Below are 21,850 nucleotides of genomic sequence, written 5' to 3' on the forward strand. Positions count from 1 at the left end.
TATGCTTAATTTTTAAAAACAAAAACTAAAAAGTAAATTGTTACCATGTGTTAGCAACTAAAAATTTCGTGCATCAAATTTCTTACTATACCAAAAAGTACTAATTTAAATTTAGAAATTAGAGGGTTTAACTTTTTAAATGTTTAAATTTGAAGACAAGTCATTTTAAAAAAAATAAAATATTTGATAACTACTTAAAATAGCCTTTAAAACTCTTTATTGAGTAACTTTTTTTATCGGATGAATTTAAATAAAAATGATTTTTTTAAACTTTAAAAAACATTTTTTTTTCTAATAAATAAAAATGGCTACTTTTATAATTTGTTCGATCCCACCGCCGAAAATATTTTTAACTAAAAAAATGGTATTTCAAAGTTCAATTAGCTAATGAATGTTTTTTCATATAATATATATATGTGAAAAAACATGAGCCGTCGAGCAGTGGCCAATTTTCCCCGCACCGCGTCCTGTAATCTCTCAAATCCTATGAAATTTTGTTTAAACAAACGCACTAACGTCGTTGTTTCCCTCTTCCCTTCCTCCCCCTTTAAAATCGAGCTTTTTCCCGAGAACCAAACAGAAAATCTCTCCATTTTCTCTGATTTTCCCTCCCTCATTCTTACTTTCACCCAACTGGGTTTCCCCTGTTTTGCACTCTGCCTACCTTGATTGATTGCTTCCACTTTATTGTCAATTCCTAAGTCCCATGTGGAACCCCTTTTGATTCTTCTTCGCCGCCCTTAACCCTTTTTTCGAATTAGATTTTGAGGCGTTTTTCAATTTGGGGTTATGGCTATTCCTTATTACCGCCGATTTATTGGGTCGGAGAAATCCGCCATGGAAACCGCCATTGTTGTCCCTTCTTCTACTCCATCTGGCCTTTTGGCACCCCCATTGTCATCTGGGATTCTAACACAAGACGAATTGAAGAAGATTGCTGCGTATAAGGCCGTCGAGTATGTCGAATCCGGCATGGTCCTGGGCCTTGGCACCGGTTCCACAGCTAAGCACGCCGTTGATCGAATCGGCGAGCTATTGCGCCTAGGGAAGCTTAAGAACATTATAGGAATTCCCACTTCCAAAAAAACTCATGAGCAAGCCGTCTCGTTGGGAATCCCTCTCTCAGACCTAGATTCGCACCCTGTTCTTGATCTCGCAATCGACGGCGCCGATGAGGTCGATCCCCATCTCAATCTGGTAAAGGGCCGTGGGGGCTCTCTTCTGAGAGAGAAAATGGTGGAGGGTGCTTGCAAGAAGTTCGTTGTGATTGTTGATGAGTCGAAATTGGTTAAGTATTTGGGAGGCAGTGGGTTAGCCATGCCGGTGGAGATTGTGCCCTTTTGTTGGAACTTCACCGCCGCGCGGCTGCAGAAGCTGTTTGAAGGCTCTGGTTGTGTTGCAAAGCTCAGAACCTCAGGTGAAAGTGGAGAACCATTTGTTACTGACAATGGCAATTACATTGTGGACTTGTATTTCAAGGAAGATATTGGAGATTTGAACATTGCTAGTGATGAGATTTTGCGTCTTGCGGGTGTTGTTGAGCATGGAATGTTTCTTGGGATGGCTACAACTTTGATTGTTGCAGGGGAACTTGGAATTACCATCAAGAATAAGTAGCAAGTATCAGAAAGCAAGCTAGAGATTGTTTTAATGGCTCCTCAAATGGGTATACCCTGCTATTACTTTTTGTATTTTTTGGTTTCTGAAACCATATTATCCTTAGGTGACCTTGATTAGCTATTGTTGTAATAGAGAAGAGTTATTGGTTCCTTAGAACCAATTAGATACGATTTTAGGAATTGGCCTCATGAACAACTTACTAAGATGAGTTATAACTATAAGTTAGCTTTTTTGAATGAGCAATCTCTCTTATCGTTCGGATTCCAGTTTACTTTGCGATTTTCCCCCATAGTCTACCCCTTGGAGCTCGTTATGGGATCTAGAACTCTGCCTTTCAGCAAGTATAACCTCTGCTTGACATTTGTACAGTTTCTCTACACTATTTCATTGTGTTTGAAAATTTTCTGTTGGTTGGTTGCTATCTTCATTTGATGTTCATTTGTGGTTCTTGTTTGTGGTTGTCTTTGAGAGTATCTTAACACTTGTTTGTGGACAATTCTTTGGTTGGCTGGTTGGAATTGTTTCTTCTAAATCTTGTTGAATTGACCTTGACCTTTTTGTTTCCTGAAAATTCCATCCCAAACCAACAGAAACTCTTAAAATGTTCATTTGGCATATGGTTGGTTTATAGCTTGACTTTATAATTGGCAATGCATTTGTTTTTTCTCTTTCTAAAGTTGATAACTTTTGGTTTTCGTCACCATTTTCTTGTGTTTGAATTTGACTTGCTCAATCTCTGATTCAGTATTGCCTAATTAGCCTTGTTTTGTGTGGAAGATTGTGGAGTTTCAGTTACAACCTTGTATTCAGGATTGTTTGTTTGACTCCTTCCTTCATTGCAAGCACAAGCAGCTGAAGATCTTGCTTCTTCCATGCTTAGGTTTTGTGAACTTAGCAGTTGGCTGTGCAGGAATCATAATATTCAGCGTACATAACACTGTGCGTGTTTTTACTTTTTGCTTACGTCACATCGTGAAATCACCAAAATAAACCATTATGCATGCAGATTAGGATCTCGCCCTCACTACTCTCGCTCCTCCGACTTTAGGTTTAGGTTTTTCTGCTATTCACTATCTATTTTCTCCCGCTCTCTCTCTTTATCTTGCTCTCGCTCTTTTGAGTTTAGGTTTTATTCACTCCTCGCTCTCTCTATTTCTTCTCGTGCTTTCTCTTTTTTGCTCCATATTAGCGTATGCGAGACTTGAGAGCCTAACTCACATGCACTTAATCATTTTGGTAATTTCCACGGAGATGATGCAAGCAAAAAGTCAAAAACTTTTCAAAAGTGAGAGATTTCATTTTGGGCACAAAAATTTGTGTGAAGTTGTAGAATTCTCTTCTCCCATCCCTGATAGATGTCTCATTTCTTATTGCTTTGAATGTAAAAATAAGGACTAGGAAATTTGGTACTGGTTGTTTGCCATACCCTTTCAAATATATGGTCTTTGGCATCTTCTTTGGTTTCAAAAGTTGATTCACTTAGGTGAAACAGCTTGACTTGGCGCACTCTTATGGAGTTAATTTGTACATAGATATTCAGCAAATCAAAGTTGTGAATATCTTCAAATTCGAGCACATTTACTTTATTTCTGATAAACCTATGATGAAAATTTTCCTCTGCGTCCTCGTTTCAAGTCGTTGAAGGCAGTTGGTAACATGATCTACATGCATTTTACTTGTTATCTTTTTAAGTGCTGATTGTCTTTGCTTTTTAGCTTTGGCTGAATTTCTAGTGTTTGTGTGAATTAGTACAGTTTAAGAGTGATTTTGAAATAGTGAAATTCACTTTTGTTAGATTCATGTTCGTTCAAAATCAATTTAGGCTTGTTTGGAATGACATTTTATGTGCTTAAAAAGGCTTCGAGTGCAAAATAAAGTGTCTTAAGCACTTAAAAATTATTCCAAACAAGTGATTAATGTCGGTAGATTTATATACAGTTAAAATAATTAGTTTTGAATTATTAAAAACATACTTTGGAGTGATTTTGTTAACTTAACAAAAAAAATTGATCGTAACTATTTCAACATCACTCCTAAACATGCCTTGAAATTAGGTGGGTACAATTTTTTAGCTATGGAACATGAAATCAGGTAAGAGCAAGCACACATTCAGCAATTAACGTTTGGACTCGATCTCAAAGCGGGCTCGGAGCATCATTGACATATATGACGACATACCTTCTAAGATACAACCTCTATATATCCAAGTTCTCTCTTCTGAAGTTGCTAGTGGGTAAACTATTAGCACAATAAGTACCTCTTTTGACTTTGTTTGTTTTTCACTTTCAGAAGTTTCATGTTCAAGACAATTCGCGTATTGTCCTAATAATCATGAGACAATTTCTTCCTTAACGATTAGGTATCTTTCATTTTAAAGTCGGATTGTCAACATGAGCATACCTTAATCATTCATACCAAAACGGAATATTATTTCTTATGGAAAGAGTTCAAGTTTATTTTATTTTATTTTTATTTTTCCACACTATTAGCCGATTTTATTTAAATATATTAATTTAGGTATCTTTCATTTTAAAGTCGGATTGTCAACATGAGCATACCTTAATCATTCATACCAAAACGGAATATTATTTCTTATGGAAAGAGTTCAAGTTTATTTTATTTTATTTTTATTTTTCCACACTATTAGCCGATTTTATTTAAATATATTAATTTGTCATAATTTATTCAACAGATTATTATTGTTACTGATTTTCAGATCAAAAGAGCCGACAAACTAGAGGAATCTGCATCCTTTTAAGGTGCCAACTGGGCCCCAAAGTAGGGCCTGAATGATGGGCTTTGAGACCCAACAAATCTTCAGCAATGGGCCCATTTTCTTCTGCATTGAGGCCCAATCATTGCATCCTGGCCCCATTCCCATTAATTTTATAATTGTTTGCCTTTTACATAACTGACCTTTTCCTTTTAATTCTTTTTATTAATGCCCTCCAAAATGGGGTAATATCAAAACCATCTACATAATAATAAATACCAGAAGTATTATTGGTCTCTTATTGTTCTTTCCTAGTATGAAAATGATATCAAGCTACTATTTTTAGTTCTATTTATGAAAATATGTTGACATTTCCTAGAAGTGATTTTCTTTTTTTTCTTTTCATGGCTCTAAATAAATCTAATAAGTATTACATTATTGTATTAGATTAGGTTCTTTATATAACCAAAGGTTCATTTTTTGTCTATTTGACCATAACTCAATGAATAACGTATCATATCAACTAACATAGTCTAAGTCAATTATTTAGATCAAGAGGTCAAGTCATTTTCAGATTTGCAATTAAAACATTCTAGATCTATTCAAAAATAAATATCGTTAAGTTCAAAATGTCTAATTCAATCACTCGTCGACATTGGTGTAGATTTTATAGAAATGTTGATGGAAAATTTGACAAAAAAAAATCATATGAATACTTTTTAAATATATATATAAACAAAACATCCCAAAAAAAATGTTTAAATTATTAAATAAACATCCTATACTTTCTAAGTTAAAATGATAACTATTTATATTATATTCAACTTGACATTTTGTTACTATCACTTATTCTCTCACGTCGTTGTCGAACTCATGGGCATTTTTGTAAATTTTACCATTTTTATGGTTGTTATATTGATTAGTCAATCAAATGCACTATTCTCAAATCATAAATTTCCATATTTCTATTATTATAGCATATGGTTAAGCTTGTTATAATTATTACTATGGTCTATAGTTGAATAATACTATTTAGGCAACCTTCTATTAAATACATATATAGGCAACCAACTCCACAAAATTGGACTGATTTTACAACTAACTCATTAAAATAAACAAGAAAAAATAAAACACCAATACACAAAAGTGGGATAGGCCTAACTTTTTTTTATTTTTCTTTTCATTTTTCTCTCCTTTTTCTGTCCCTTTCCTTTGGATTGGATGGTTACCCTTTTAATCACCATTTGGGTCAAAAGTCCCCACAAACACAATTTACAGAATTGCTCCTTTTAAATGCTTTATTTATAAATTCTTGATTGTTACTTTAAAGTTTTACTTTGGAAATTTGTTTTCACATTGGACCCATTTTCATGACTAGGAATCATGACCCCTCAAACAAGAAATTGAAAAGTTTTGAGAAGATTTCTTATTTGGTTAAAAACAAATTGCTAAATTTGCACATATACCCAAAATTCCACTTGATTATAGGCCCCTCAAGTTTAAGAAATTATTTAATATGGCAAGTTTAATTGTCCATTCATTCTCTTAGCTAAATATAAGAATAGAGTTTTGTATGGTCAACATCGTAAGAGTATCCTTTCATTTGACATTTTTGTTCATATGAACGACATATAACAAACGTATAATAAATGTATTTAAAACGAAGGGTTTTTTTTTTTTTTTTTGTCTCATGATCTAGTTTATATTTGGTCCCTAAATTTCAAAATATTACATTTTTAGTTCTTTAAATTTTGAGTTTGGTTTTAATTTAATCCCTAAATTTCAAAATATTGTAATTTTACTCTTACGATTTAAGTTCTATTACAATTTAGTCTATAGATTTCAAAATGTTGCAATTTTTGTCTTGGGTTATGAGTTTTGTTTCAATCAAGTCTCTAAATTTCAAAATTTATACTTTTAATCTAGATTTTCACTAAAGATTCAATTTTTGTCTTTGGTGTTAATGTCTATTGATTAATTTCAAAGAATTATAATTAATTAACTTTTACTATTTTTCATTTTTAGTAAAATTAAATTTTAAATTTCACTTCGTAATTATTTTAAATTAAGCAATAGACATTGACGCTAAAGACTAAAGGTGAGTATTTAATGAAAAATCGAGAATAAAAGTGTAAATCTTAAAACATATGGACTAAATTAAAACAAAACTTAAATTTCAAAGGTAAAATTGTAATATTTTGAAGCATAAACAATGAATAAAAATCAAACTTCAAATTTAAAAGACTAAGGTCCGATTTGATAACTATTTAATTTTTTTTTTTTAAAATTTAACCCCATAGAGATTACGTCAACCTACAAATTTATTCCTTTGTCATCTACTTTTTACCAATAGTTTAAAAAATCAAGCCAAATTTTAAAAACTAAAAAAAGTAGCTTTCAAAATCTTATTTTTAATTTTGGAATTTGAATAACAATTCAACTATTGAACTTAAGAAATATGCAAATCATTGTAAGAAATTATGAGAAAATATGCTTGATTTTTCAAAAACAAAAAATAAAAAATGAATAGTTATCAAATCGGACCTAAATATATAACATTTTGAAACTGAGAGACTTAACAAAAATTCCACCTAAAACTTGGAAACCAAAAAGTTTTTTTTTTTTTTTTCTAAAATAAATTTTGGAAATTAATTATAAAGATATGCCATAATCTTCATTATTAATCAATGTAACGATTGTTGAATGGAATGACCCATTTGATAACACACATCAATAAATGCATTCATAAAGTTTTGATCAAAGATTGGCAAACTATAATTCTCCTTTTACAATTCTTTGGCCTTTACTAATAAAAGGACAAATATGATTTTGGGTACTTTCATTGATATTAAATAAAATAATAAGTTATGAGATGAAAGGAAATCATATCTTTAATCACTAGTTGTTTTAAAAGGAAAAAAAAATAATTAATTGATATTATTTGATTACATAAAAAGGATTGTTGCCTAAATGGTAAAGTTAAAAGTGTGGATTGAATATTTGTAGCTTAAATTATAAGATAAAGGGATTTGCACATTACCAAGTGAAACCACTTTGCTTCTTTTCCTTTACTTACCATCTAAGAAAGCATTTGCTTTGGTCTTTGGTTTAGCTAGATACTTCCCTTTGTGATTTTTTTCTCTTTTATGGATGTTTTTTTAATTCATTTTTACTCCAATTTTGCTGTTGAGAAACTATTTTTTTAGTTTGTCCTTCAAAAATCTAAAATTTTAATTATGTTACCATTCAATTTTATAAATTTTTATAATATTTTTATGGGTTATTTTCAAATATAGAAAAATAATCCGATTTATTTGTAAATATAGTAAAATGTTACTATGTATTAGTGTCTATCGGTATCTATCACTGACATAGATAAATATTTGTGTCTATCACTGTTTACCATGGATGGACCATGACATTTTGCTATATTTATAAATATTTCTACCAATTTTGTCATTTAAAATAATTATCTTATTTTAAAATAAATTCCAATTTAACTATTTTGATATTAATATTTTGTTGTTCTATTGTTCTTTTTTGGCAAATTGTAAAAACTATCCATGAAGTATGGTAGCAGTCGCAATTACACCCTCAAACTTTCAATTTCAAAAATTCATAAGGTTATCAAAAGAGAACCTGACCACCTATTTCATTTGACGTTAGGCCCTCAAACTTCTACAAGTATTAGAATTGAACACTCAAACTTATACTAGTTATAGGAAACAGATCTCCAAATGAATAATAATAATAAAATAAAAAAAAATGAACCCTCGAACCCATATAATGAAATTCTTACAATTGTGTAAGTTTGAGAGTCCAATTTTAAAATACTTATAAGTTTGAGGGCTCAATTTTTACTGTAGAAAGTGTAATCATCATCCTACTTTATGGATGATTTTTAAAATTTATCTTTTTTTTTTTTAAAAAAAAAAACAAATTGACATGAATTACATTGAAATTAAGAAACTAAGAAGGGGTAGGTGAAATAACTTCTTTAGAAATGAAAGCTTTAGAAAGTGAAACATAATGAATCGAATTAATGCAAATTTTATTGCCTTTAAGGTTAATTAAAGTGAGCATAAATGTTAAATAAAAGAAGACAAGTGGTAGTTTGCAATGTAAACTAGATAAATAAATAAATAATAATAAAACATAAGCTACTACACTCTATTCCCTTGTCTAATTATATAGATAAAATAAGATAAATTATAGAGATAAGGGTTCTTGCTACTCCCAATATTATTTGATAATTTTAAGTTTAAATATCATTTGTCATCTTGAGTTTTGTTCTATTTTAGTATTTGCATTTTTATTTGTCTACTTTTATTCTCTATATTTTCAAATTTCGATAGATCTCAAAATTTGTCCATTTTAAAAAAAGATATTCAGTATCTATTAGCATTCTCTTTATAAATTGTGAAAAATATATTGACAAATTGTTTTTTTTTTTTTTTTATGAAAACTATTATTATTAGTATTATTATTATTTAACCAAATTCAATAAAATTAACTTTGAATGACTAAGTGTGTGGTTGATTTAACTTTGTAAGTTTTTAATTTTGAAATTAAGTTATTTTAGGAAAAAAAATGAACTCAAAATAGTTTTTGAAACACTCCAAAGTATATTTGAAATAGATTTTATAAAAAATGTTTAAATTAAAATGATTTTTTTGAAAAATATATTTTTATATAGTCAATTCATACCCAATCTATTAAAATTTATTGAAAATATAATGATTAAAATCAAACCATTTAAATTACAAACTTTTTTTTAAAATGATACAAGAATCCAAATGGTAGTTAAACCTAATTTTAAAAATAATTTTTAAGAGTGAAGAAGAATATATAAATGCCATATATGTGTACTTCTTTTGTGTTATAGTGAATATCAAACAAGAGACAATCAAAACATGCATTATATATTATATGCTTGAGATCATTTATTTATTTATTTTCTTTTTTCTTTTTTCTTTTTAAGCATCATTTCTCTCATAAAGGCTCCAACATTGGCGTGCTGGCGTGGTCTTCTCCTTGAATTATTGCTTCAACTCTTAAGATTGCACCTAACTACTCCCTAATTTGTTCTTAGGTCATATGATTTGTTTTACAAAATTATATTAATATAAATAATTATATATATATATATATATAATAATAATTAGTTAATGTCACATAGGTCAAGCTTCAAATTTGACTAATATATTTGTAATATTATTTTATTCTTATGAAGAAAAAAAAAAAAGCATTTCTCATAAAATTGAGAAATTATCATCCTATTCCAATGGGGTGCAGAGAAAGATATCTCATTCTCATTTTTAGAGCAAAAGTAACTTTTTAATTTAATATTCCACATTGAAACTTTGGGGGATAAAAGCAACTTTTAAATTTAAAAATTAAAAATCTAGAGTCAATAAATGGATTTCAATAAAATGAGTTTACTTTAGTAATAGCAAATGTTATTTTTTATTAGTGTTAAATACTGACAAACGTCAGTGACATTTATTAAATTTAAAAATATTTTATACAATTTTATTATTTAAAATAATTATCCAGAATGAATTTGTCCATTTTTTTACTTTTAATCGAGATTATAAATATATATATCTGAATGAATTTGTCCATTTTTTTTTACTCTTAATCGAGATTATAAATATAAATAAATAAATATATATATATATCACTTCGGAGTTATTTAAATTAAAATACTAGATCAATTATAGCCCTCTATTAGAATTTTGTTTTAATTGTTAATGCATAGATTTCACATATAAACTCCTTTAAATGTAATAGTTCATATAAATTTTAAGAAAAATATGAGGATGAGATACATATTTTTCATCTACTCATCTTCTTTTATTTTTCTTTAATTTCACTGGTTATTAAAAAAGAGTTACGCCATAATTTTGAACTGATATTAGATGGAATCATGCAAAAGTACTAAATCACTAATCTAATGGATTCACATTTTAAATTTGATATTTTGCTAAAAAAAAATCTAAAATGTGGTGAAATAAATTGATATTTGCCTCTTTTTTAAAAAAATTGGTGAAATAAATTGACATTTAAGTTTTTTTTTTTAGGTAAAACAAAAATTAAAAGCGGGTTGCATGATCCCATAAAAAGATGGAAAGGTGTTACAAAATTATTAAAATATTATTTATAAGATACGGTGGTGATGGGGGTTCTAATCAGGTGCGATGCATGTGCTGCTGCTTTTATGGAGCTCTCGCAGGGGCCCACCAATCCGTGTGGCGCCGCGTTTGTCATTAGGTGGGCCCGCTGTGTACTGTCTCACTCACGTGCCCCAACCACACTCACCCATCTCATTTTCATTTCTTCTTTTCACATTAAATTATCAACAAAAATGCTTATTAATTTATTATTAATTAGGAAAAGGATTATGAGTCAAAACAAAAATTCTGTTGACATTTTGGTTTCATAGATGCTCCCAAAAGAAATAAGAATTTTATAGAAACATCGGTACTAATGTCAAAGATGTATACAAATATGCTTATAATAATGTAACTCAAGTATCGGACTAATAATTTGTATTCATTTTAACAATAAATTTTGATTTTAGAATATAATCAATTCAAACCATCTATTAGAATTTTATTTTTAAAACTGCTAAAGCTTAATTAACATGTATAAAAGTTTTTTAAATGCAAGGATTAATATAAATTAGAAAAATGTGTGACTCAAATAAGTAGCAGTGGATTTTCTTAAAATTTGAGTGGTTTGTTATTTACCTTTGTCCTCCTCTATTTTTTCTATTGATTTATAAATAACTACACAATTATTATTCTTACTACCTTGTTAAAGCATGATATAATAAAATATATGTTATCGATTAAAAGATTTGTGGTTCAAATTCGTCTCATTTGACTCAGAAAATATATATATGTGTGTGTGAGAGAGATATTATGAGATTTTTTATTTAAAATTTAATTACTAAAAAACTAACTAGCCTATGAGATTATAGAATTAAATTTCATGTAAAACGATACTCTAAACTATCAATTTTGTGACTATTATATCACATTAAAAAAAACCGAATGGGTCAATGAGATGTTTGAAATAATTTGAAAACTTTAATAACTTATGTGGTAAATTATAGGGACTTATTAGATACAGTGTTTAAATTGGTGAACTTAATAGACAAAACTTTTTTTAATATAACAAGTGTAACGGCAAGAGGATTTAAAACTTCGATCAATAGTACGTGTCAACTAACTTAATCGTAGTAGATAGACACAAACTTAAACATTTAAAAAGTATATTTAAGTCGCATTTGATATCAATTTTGTTTTAAATTCTATGATGTCATAAAAACATATGAAAATAAAATAGTATAAAGTACACCACAACTCAAATACGAAGCATAATGTTTATAAACTTGGTTTTTAAACACAAACAACTATTACTCCTTTTCATAATTTTTAGTTTTGATTTAAAAAAAAATGCTTATAAACATTTCTTCTATCTATAATTTTTATGTATTTTTATATATTTTCTATACATATTTTAAAGGATCAAGTAAAATTTTAAATTATAAAGATAATAGTTTTCGAAAATTTATTCTTAATTTTAGAATTGAATTAAATTCCAATATTTGTAATAATAATTGAAATATTAGGGGAAAAAACATTAGTTTCGAAAATAAAAGATAAAAAATGAAATCTAAAAGAGTAAACAGTCAAGGGCCCACCTCATCGTACACCACACATCACATGTAATAATACTCGATCATCACCTTCCGATCATAACCAAAACTGAATGATTGATATTTCAGGGGCCCACACTATAATAATAATAATAATAATAATAATAATAATAATAATAATAAACTGATCTATCTATTTTGGCGGGATCCATGTAACGAGAAGGTTGTATGAGTGTATAACGTAGATCGCGTTGCAGAGGATCATATCTTACGTACATTGCTTTAGGTGTTTAATTAATTAACGGAATTAAATAATGTCTTAGTTACTCTTCTTTGTTTAATTAATATTAAAACTGATCAAATCAAAACACCGTTTCTGTCGTTCAACTCGGTAACTCGGTTTCCCCGACTCACCTGCCGACGTCCTTTCACCGGCGATCTCCCTCAACCCCCAATTTTATAGCATAGTGGTTAAAATACGAAATTTAGTACATAATTTTAGTTTTTATATTTTTAATAAATTTTAAAAGTAATTCCTATAATTAATTTAATATTAGTTTTCTTCATAAAAAAATTAGTTATTACTAGCATTCATTTCATGAATTATAAAAAAATATATTTAATTTCATTAAATCATAGCTAGTGTTACTCAACCAAATTATATTAAAAATGGGATAAATACATTAGACAATATTTTTAAAAAAAATAATAAAGTGTATAATAACATTTTTGTAAAAATGTAATTTATCACTAATAAACTTTGAAAGTAAATTTTAAATTTTGCATTTTTTCATATATCTAAATACTTTAGATTTAATTATTTGCAACTACCCTTATAAATATAGTTGTGAAGGACTAAATTTAAAATTTAATGAAAGTACATAGACTAAAATATCTAATAACTATGTATGGAATAAAATTGGACAATATCATTTGGTATTTAAGTTTCTGACGTAATTTATATTAGTATGAGGGCAATTTGGTAACTTAAAAAACGTAATGGGGACACGAGTAAAAATAATGCGATTTATTTATTTTTAAGAATAAGGGAAAGAAATAAAAGAAAAGGGGAAAAAGTACAAAGAGACAAAATGGAATAATTGAAGAAAATAAATATTTAGGGATTTGCCCATGCTTTTTTACTTAATTCAATTAGACAACAGAAGATTCAGCATTTTATTGAATTAGAACACAAAATTTTAATTAATTAAAAATTAAGGCAACCTGATTTTGTTTTGATTAATTAATTTACACCCGCCTTTTTCGTTTTTCATGATCACTAATTCACTGCCCCCACCACCATGTGAGTCCCTTTCCCTCTCTCTTTTTCATTTTTTTTCTCCAGAGTTCTATAAATCTTCATTAACTTCGCTCTGAAAATTCTTGATCATAGTAAAACCAGCCTTCTCTGTTCTTCACTGTTTGATTTTTGAGGCCTTAATGCCTCGAGATTTCGGCAAATGAGGTAGTTCTGTGTATTATGCGGTCTCTGTACCGGGATTTTCTTTGCCGATGAAGGGTTTCCCTGCTTCGTTTTTGCTTCTATTTTTGGTGGGTTTTGCTACTTTCAGCTGGGTTTTGGCTTTCCCTCAGGATGTGCTGCCGAAAGATTCTGGGAAATTCAAATTAGGTCTGGACATCCTTCTCTGTTGTTTGTAAATTCTTTTGGGATTCGATCGTATATACTTATTTGGTTGTGATTTTTCTTGTGAATTTGATCGATTGATTCTGTTTTTTATGTTGGGTCTGTTTTGTTGTTGATAAATATCACAGTTTTAAGTTATGTAATCTGTATTTTCTGTTTCATTTGGTCTGAAGAAATGGGTGCTCTCGTCTTACTTAAAGGAGGTTAAAAGTGTTTTATGGCATATTTAGACGTTTTGTTTCGTAATTCCATGAATTGACGAGTGGAAGATTTTGGGTATCCTGAAATCTCCTTCTTCTCTTGTGTATTCTAAGTGGCCACATTGTGCAGAATATTTATTCCCTGTTTGCTGGATTTTGTTTTAGTGGTCGGTTTCTTCTGGCAAATGCAAACCGATTCTGGGAAACGAAAAATTTCTCTCCCTTTTTCCCTTTTTCTATGAAGGTTGTAGAACTTTGGTCTTCAAGTAGTTTTTATTGTTTCTGTTCGCTTGTTTGTTAAGAAAGCCTTGTATTTGCAGGACAAGAAAACTTGGGTCCTTGGAAGAACGAGATATTGGAGACTGCTGAGGGCTCAGGATCTGCATATAACAACTCTCAAAGCCCTCTTGTATTGGCAGCAAATAGAACAAAGCGCCCAGATATTCTTCATGGGTTTAGGGTGTACGAAGGTGGATGGGACATTGCCAATCCGAATTACTGGGCTGTAAGTGCTGTTACCATAATTTTATTTTACTATCTGTGTTTGGTATATTTTGCCTTGAATTCTACTATTCAATACAATTTCTTGGAATTGGTTTGTGAATATCTAAGCTAGCAAAGATATATTATTTGAGGTGGATAGGAAATCTTTGAACACTTAGAGGTGTTTGAGGCATTGAGTTGAGCTATGAAGGTTGAAGTTTGAAGTTTGAAGTTTGGAGTTGATATGTTGGAGTTAGGAAGTTTGTGTTTGGGGTGTAGAGTTGTAATCGGGAGTTTCTCGATATATGTCCAAAATAGGATTTTTTCTTGTTTAACACCAACTTATGAAGTTGGTGAACCAAACGCCCCCTTTATGGTCGAATTTTAATCATACTTTGTCTAATTTCCAAGACTACAGAGTAATTCTTTAGGAAATGGTACAAAGATTTAACGACTATCATTCTCATCATTCTCCCTTCTTTTAATGTTGTGGCAATCTGCAAATTTATTGTTAGAAACGGATGCCTGAAGGCGGGGGTAGGCTTCAAGTCTTACACCTGGAGCCCAAGAATATCACAGATATTAAATAGTGACTAATTCCTCAGGAGCTTTTTTTTAAAGGTATTGTAATTAAAGTGTGGGGTGGGGGGAATCGAACCTCAGATCTCGAGGTCGATAGTACAAGCATTATACCAGTTGAGCTATGCTCTTATTGGCAATTCCTCAGGAGCTTCAAATAGCTATAGCATATATTGTTGTGCGTAGTCCTTGAAAGACCTTCACATTATGTCTGCAGGGATCTCACATTTTAATCTATGATTTTTCCATTTGTTGGCTCATCCTTAGCATTTAGTATCCTCTTACTACATTTGTAACGATTTACTTGTCCAAACTTTTCAACCAGTACTCATTTCAGTCATGTTAATATGTGTCTGCAGTCTGTTGGATTTACTGGTGCCACTGGTTTCATTCTTTCCATCTTCTGGTTCATTTTCTTTGGCATTGCTCTTCTTATTCATCGTTGCTGCGGATGGAAGTTTAACCTTAACGGCAAAGAATCAAAGACTTCACAGTGGATTTGCCTAGCATTACTTGTTGTTTTCACATCTGCTGCAACGTAATACTCTCTGTTTTTGCCTTGCTGATGTACTTAGATTTTGAAACCAAGCTTTCTTTCATTTAAAAGTTTCTTGGAAATCTAATTATCTTTTCACAGGTTTTGGTGTTGCCATTATAGACCAACGCATAAAGAAAATGGCAATATCTTTTACTTAAATCAAGATTCACAGTATTGTTTTGGACGTCCTTAAAGCTGTTTTAAAAACAGTCTTTTGATTTCATGTATGACTTGATATTTAGAACTAACGAAGTTATTCTACTTTCACTACCACAGATTTGTGAATTTTAACTTCCATGGCCATCCTTAAAAATAGTTTTTAAAAACATTTGCCAAACAAATTCTTAAATATCCCCTCTTCCCAAGGAAAAAATGGGTTTAGTTAGAAACCTAAGTAATGGTCGGTCCTCTGCTTGCACTGACTAATGCTTTTGCCCTTTTTATGTTATTAATCATATTATTTTGTTCTCGATTTATGTCTGAATTATCTAACTTCTTTCTGACACGAGCTCACATGTCTATTTCACAGCATTGGCTGCATACTTCTATGTATTGGACAGAATAATTTTTACAATGAAGGTTTGCATACTTTGAAGTTTGTTGTAAACCAGTCGGACTACACTGTGCACACGCTTAAAAATGTTACAGAATATCTCTCACTTGCAAAGACCATTAGTGTGGCCCAGGTGTTCCTTCCATCTGACGTAATGAATGACATCGATGAGTTAAATGTAGATTTAAATACTGCTGCAGATACAGTGGCAGATAAGACAACCGTAAATTCTCGTAAAACAAGAAAAGTTTTCACTATGATGTATGGACCTTCAACTTGTTCCTTTCAATCAAGTTTATGTTCTTTTATGATGTCAAAAAGCTAACATAAATCTTAGTGTAGGCGTTCGGCATTAATTACCGTTGCTGCACTCATGCTTCTTCTGGCTCTCATTGGTCTTTGTATGTACTTCCTAAATTCTTGAATAATGGTGTAGTGTTCTTGTTTACTGAACTTGATCATACTTTTTTACTCACTGGCTGGAATTGTTGTTGCAGTCCTGTCCTTCTTTGGATATCAACATGCAATCTATATGTAAGTTGTTCGTCGAAATACCATTTTTACCTTTCAGATTCATCTATATGTTTGTAGAATAACATTATGTCATCATATTTTGCAGATTAATAATCAGTGGTTGGCTACTTGTGACAATTACATTTGTTCTTTGTGGGTTGTTTGTAATTCTTGACAAGTAAGTTGGTTTGTTTACCGTTCGGATATATCGTTATAATGTAACATTAACTAATAATCGTTGTATTGTTGTATGAAAGGAAACTGCTATATATATATACTGTTATCACTTCTAATTTCTTTGAAATAAAAAAAGTTCATTATTGTCTATTTTCTGCCCTGTTTTTCTCCTTTCAGTGCTGTTTCTGATACATGTATGGCTATGGAAGAATGGGTGGATAATCCACAAGCAGAAACAGCTCTTAGCAACATCCTTCCATGTGTTGACCATAAAACCACAAACCAGACACTGATCCAGAGCAAAAAGATCGTCAACGACATCGTGAGTGTCGTCGATCAATTTATCTACAATTTCGCCAATGCAAATCCACCCCCGGGTTCTCCCAACTACTGCAACCAATCAGGACCTCCAATGCCAGCTCTCTGTTACCCATACAACTCTCAGCTGGAAGAAAGTAGATGCAGCGATAACGACGTGACTATTGAAAATGCATCAACAGTAAGATTCATAAATTTTAACTTAGGAATGTCTAGTCTATAATCCGAACATCAGGCATGGTTATGATGGCTATCTCCACTGCTTATCATCTTCCTGTGTTGATTTCAATAATGACGGATAATTTGGTTACAAATGCAGGTGTGGCAGAAGTTTGTGTGTCAAGTATCGGAATCTGGGCTGTGCATCACGGTCGGAAGGGTCTCACCGGACATCCATTCCCAGATGGTGGCTGCAGTGAATGAGAGTTATGGACTTCAGCATTACACTCCCCCTTTGCTCAGCTTCCAGAATTGCAATTTTGTAAGGGAAACATTTCACAACATCACCACAGCCTACTGCCCTCATCTGCACCGTCATCTTAAGATTGTGAATACTGGACTTGCAATGATTTCTGTTGGAATATTGTTGTGTCTGTTGCTATGGATACTGTATGCAAACCACCCCCAAAGGGAGGATGTGTCTGCGAAGCTATCCTTTTCGATAAACTGCAGGAGAAGTAGTAACCCAAATACGAATAATAATGGCAGTGGAAACGATGAATCCACGACATCAAGCATCAGAAGCATCAGAAGCATCAGAAGCGGAGTTTAGAGAAGTGGAGGAAAAAAAAAGGAATAGATAGGAGGTTGGAAGCTTAAGTTTCCTCTTCAAATGTTACAGTTGGTAGCTATATACATATGTAAGTATATACCCTCTTTCAAGGGATGAAACCAAGATGGGGCGAAGCACCATTTTGTGTTCGAATATAATGTCATTTCTGGTATATAATCAAAGAAAATTTTTTGGTCCATTTCCTTCTCATCTTTTACTTTTTTAGGTTATTTTTGTTTCATGAAATTATGCTTGATAGTACAAATTTTACGTCAATTGGACTATAACCGTTTGATTCATATTTATTTTATTGAGATTGACATTTTAAGGATTGGATATTAATGGGAAGAGATAAAGATAGGTCTTAACCTTGTGACTTTTACCTCTTCTAAAAGGTGAAACTTTGGTGGTTTCTTTTTTTTTTTTTTTTTTTTTTTTTTTTTTTAAATAAAAAAAAATTAATATGGTATAGTTTTAAGTTGGAGAGAGTTGAAAAACGGGCAAGAGAGAGTAAAAAAAGAAGCATAACTTTTAATGGCTTTGCTTGGTGTTTTTTAAAAGGAATGTTTGATGGGTTTAGTAGAAAAATTAAAAAGAAAATTCAGGGCGGAAACTTTCTTTTTTTAATATAATTAAATTTTAATACTTTATGTGTATAAAATGCATATAACAATTCTATATTTTTGTTTTGATTTGATTATAGAAAAAATAGATTATTCAAATAATATCTTTTGTAATTTTCTAGCAATTCTTTTTTCTTTAAAAATTAGGTTAGTTCAAACACAAATCTCTATTATCCGCAACATTTAATTATCATACTTACAAAACAATATCAACATTTGGAACAAGTTGTTATAGACATTGGCTCAATTTCCTTGCGCATTATGCTAAAATGTAATCCTAACCACAATTTAAATTTATAACAAGTTCATTATGACCTAAGGCTTCGATAATCATTTGTTTTGTTTTGTTTTGTTTTTTTTAGTTCTGGAAAATTAAGCTTACACACATCTTTTCTACCTCTAAATTTCTTCCTTAATTATATACTTTCTACTAATGTTTTAAACACCAAACCATGTTTTGAAAATTGGAAAGAAAAAAAAATTTTAAAAACTTGAATTTGTTTTAAAAATTTGGTCAAGAATTCAACTCTTTGCTATTAAAAAAAATTTGGGATGAAATGGCTATTTTAAAAAATAAAGAACTACAAACTAAGTCTAAATAGTTAGCTTAATAGATATAAATAATAATTAAAAAAAAACATATTCTTAACCAGTTTCATTTTAACCTCTTCATCAATCATCTCCAAAGATGTTCATTAGCTCACTCAAGACCTACATTGAAGCCAATTCTTGATTGTTGTACATAAGAAGAAGCTCAAACTTGTAAGAAAAATTGACAATTTTCATATTACAGCCCTCTGTTCAAACTTTCTTTCCACAGATACACATAAAAGCCAGAAAAGTTGTTGAAATTTACAAGTTCAAGAACATTGAGAGTTGTTGAAATTTTGAAAAATGGAAGCAAGAAATCATTTTCATGGATTCAGAATTTACCAATGATCCATTGACATCCCATGAGTGTTGCTTCTCATTTCTGAATCAGATTCCACTGTTGAAATTCTCTCTGCCAAAGAAAAACCATCAAGAAGGCCATGAACAACGAGCCACTCGTTCAAATACATGTTAGGATAGAACACTGCAACTCCATTCATCCTCAACATTCCGCTTGATTTCGCTACATATATTGTATATCCTTCAGAATATGTTGATAACTCTGTTCCGTCCTCAAGATTCACTAGATCATTCCATGCCATTCTACATGGCAAAATCTGGCGAAAATACAGAGACGGATAATCGGTGAAGTTATCAACGCGAGTCGCCAATGCATCATCGGAAGGAGCAAACACGGTCATCGTCGACGATTGACCATTATTAAACCCTAGAATTTGAGATTCAAGAAACAACGCCATAGACGAATATCCATTAGACCTTAGGGTTTCTATCGCTTCACCAAACGGATTCCTAACCGTCAATAAACCACACCGAAATTTTACACTCGGATTCTGAAATTTTAGGTCAAAAAACTTCTCGATACCATAAACAACAAGCGAACCGTCATCGTAAAACGGCGAGCTACTAATCTTTACTCTGTTCAAAGAAATTACGGAATCAGATTGAGAAGAGGTTACCGTGAGCGATCGAGCAGGCAACATCGTGGGGATCTTGGTGCCTGATGCGAGCGATCTGAGGCTTTCGGGAGATAAGTAGAGCGGCAAGAAGTGAAATCGAAGGAGAGAGAGCGAAGGCTGACCCGATTGAACGAAAGCAGTGTCTGAAGGTGAGAAGATTGTGATAGAACTTGACTGAGAGAGCAAGGATTCGGCAATGAGCTCAAGCGTAAGAGCCATGGAGACGAAGCCATTGTCGGACAAGATTTCAGCGGCGTCGAGGACGGTTTCTGAGGGTAAAGTGGAAGAAAGAGAGAAGAAAGAGAGAAGGATGAGAGAGATGAAGAGTGTGGAGGAAGCCATTAATGGCGGCTGTGTTTGTTTAAGCTTCAGAATTGGTTTATTAAACAGAGAGATTTGATGAACGGTTTTAATTTGGCGGGAAAATGGTTAACACGTGGCGGCTTTGGATACGTCGATGAGAATTGCGTTTGAAATTGGTCGTTAGAAAGTTTTGTCCTCCCGGTGTGACGAAAATGCCCCTACATTGATGTTCTGGGCAACTGAATTTTATAAATAAAATAACAAATCAGAGTGACGCAGCGGAAGCGTGATGGGCCCATAACCCACAGGTCACAGGATCGAAGCCTGTCTCTGATTATTCTTTTTCTTGTTTCTTTTTTCTTTCTTTTTCTTTTCGGTTTTGTGATGTTCTATTGGGCTTTCATCAATGTCTCGTTTGTGGCCCAAACAATGGCCCATCTTGCCTGACTGGCCCGAACGACTTAGCTCGAATAATGAGAGAATATAAATCAATGAATTAATGGGAAATTGTGAGTTATAGTATACCTAATCAAAATTACTCTAATAGAAAATAACCAAAAAAAAAAAAAAAAAGGTTATTATGACTGTTTTTAGGAAGAAAAGTTGGGGAGTTTTTATTCTTATTATACCCCAAATAAATCATGCATTTACTGATTTCTAGCCCTATAGTTAAGAAAAAAAATCAAAAGGGATCAAGAAGCCTATTTGGTTTCAAGATCACATTTCCCTTAAATTTGTGTTTTTACCGTCATATAAAGTTAATATCTTTTAAAATTTAAATCATAAATTTGTTGGTTTAAACTTTAGAGTTAAAAAGTCATGTAGCTGATTGGGTTGTGAAAAGTAATTGTCTCATTCTAAATTATTGTGACGAATTTGTAAAGTTACAAGAAACGAGAAAGATTGGAGAAGAAAAATTTGTCAAAATATTAAAATCTAATTATAATAAAAGCAAGTTTGGATTGATTTTTTAAAGGCTTTTAAAACATCAAAAAATTAATGTTCGCAAGAACAATCATTTTTTTTTTTTAATTATTAATAACACCTTCTTGTCTTTTCAACACTTCAACACCTTTGTTTTTCTTAGTTGTTTATATGACCATGCACAGGGGTTGGAAGTTGGGAGTGGAACAAGAAATCCAGAATATATTGCCATCCATCAGAAGTAATCAGTTTTGAAATCTTCTGTTTTTTTTCTTTAAAAAATACTCTTGTTTTATAAAGTTAGGTAAATTTTAGGTTAACAATCCTATTTAGTTCCTAAACTTTCATAGACGTAACAATTCGATCTTTATATTCTTAATTTTATAACAATTTAGTCCTTAAACTATATTACATAACAATTTTACCCCTAAATTTTACTATATAACAGTTTAGTCCTTATACTTTAAAATTTGTAACGATTTAATCCATGCTGAGATATTAATGTTAAGGTTTAATTAAGTTTCTTGCATAAATAAACCAATAAACTAATTAGATACTCAATATTTTTACACAATACAAAATTTAAAAAATAAAATAATTAAAAATGAACATATAATTTTGATGATTTTTTTTACGTGAGGACTAAATTGTTACA

General features: G+C 31.0%; 3 protein-coding genes across 3 annotated transcripts; 2 read left to right on the forward strand and 1 right to left on the reverse strand.

Moving 5' to 3' along the window:
- Positions 1–443: 443 nt before the first annotated feature.
- LOC120082185 (probable ribose-5-phosphate isomerase 2) lies at positions 444–1,891 on the forward strand. The gene has a single exon (XM_039037442.1). The coding sequence runs from the start codon at positions 790–792 to the stop codon at positions 1,615–1,617; it is 828 nt and encodes a 275-aa protein (XP_038893370.1). The 5' UTR covers positions 444–789; the 3' UTR covers positions 1,618–1,891.
- Positions 1,892–13,298: 11,407 nt separating this feature from the next.
- On the forward strand, positions 13,299–17,980 carry LOC120081994. Its single transcript, XM_039037191.1, has 9 exons — positions 13,299–13,629; positions 14,165–14,349; positions 15,266–15,444; positions 15,974–16,258; positions 16,340–16,398; positions 16,495–16,531; positions 16,617–16,688; positions 16,865–17,186; positions 17,325–17,980. Exons 1-9 carry the CDS (start codon positions 13,512–13,514, stop codon positions 17,775–17,777), a joined length of 1,710 nt encoding a protein of 569 aa, XP_038893119.1. The 5' UTR covers positions 13,299–13,511; the 3' UTR covers positions 17,778–17,980.
- Positions 17,981–19,172: 1,192 nt separating this feature from the next.
- On the reverse strand, positions 19,173–20,838 carry LOC120082021 (putative fasciclin-like arabinogalactan protein 20). Its single transcript, XM_039037230.1, has one exon. The coding sequence runs from the start codon at positions 20,308–20,310 to the stop codon at positions 19,330–19,332; it is 981 nt and encodes a 326-aa protein (XP_038893158.1). The 5' UTR covers positions 20,311–20,838; the 3' UTR covers positions 19,173–19,329.
- Between the last annotated feature and the right edge of the window lie 1,012 nt (positions 20,839–21,850).

This window comes from Benincasa hispida, chromosome 7 (genome assembly GCF_009727055.1).
Source record: "Benincasa hispida cultivar B227 chromosome 7, ASM972705v1, whole genome shotgun sequence".
Classification (NCBI taxonomy): Eukaryota; Viridiplantae; Streptophyta; class Magnoliopsida; order Cucurbitales; family Cucurbitaceae; genus Benincasa; species Benincasa hispida.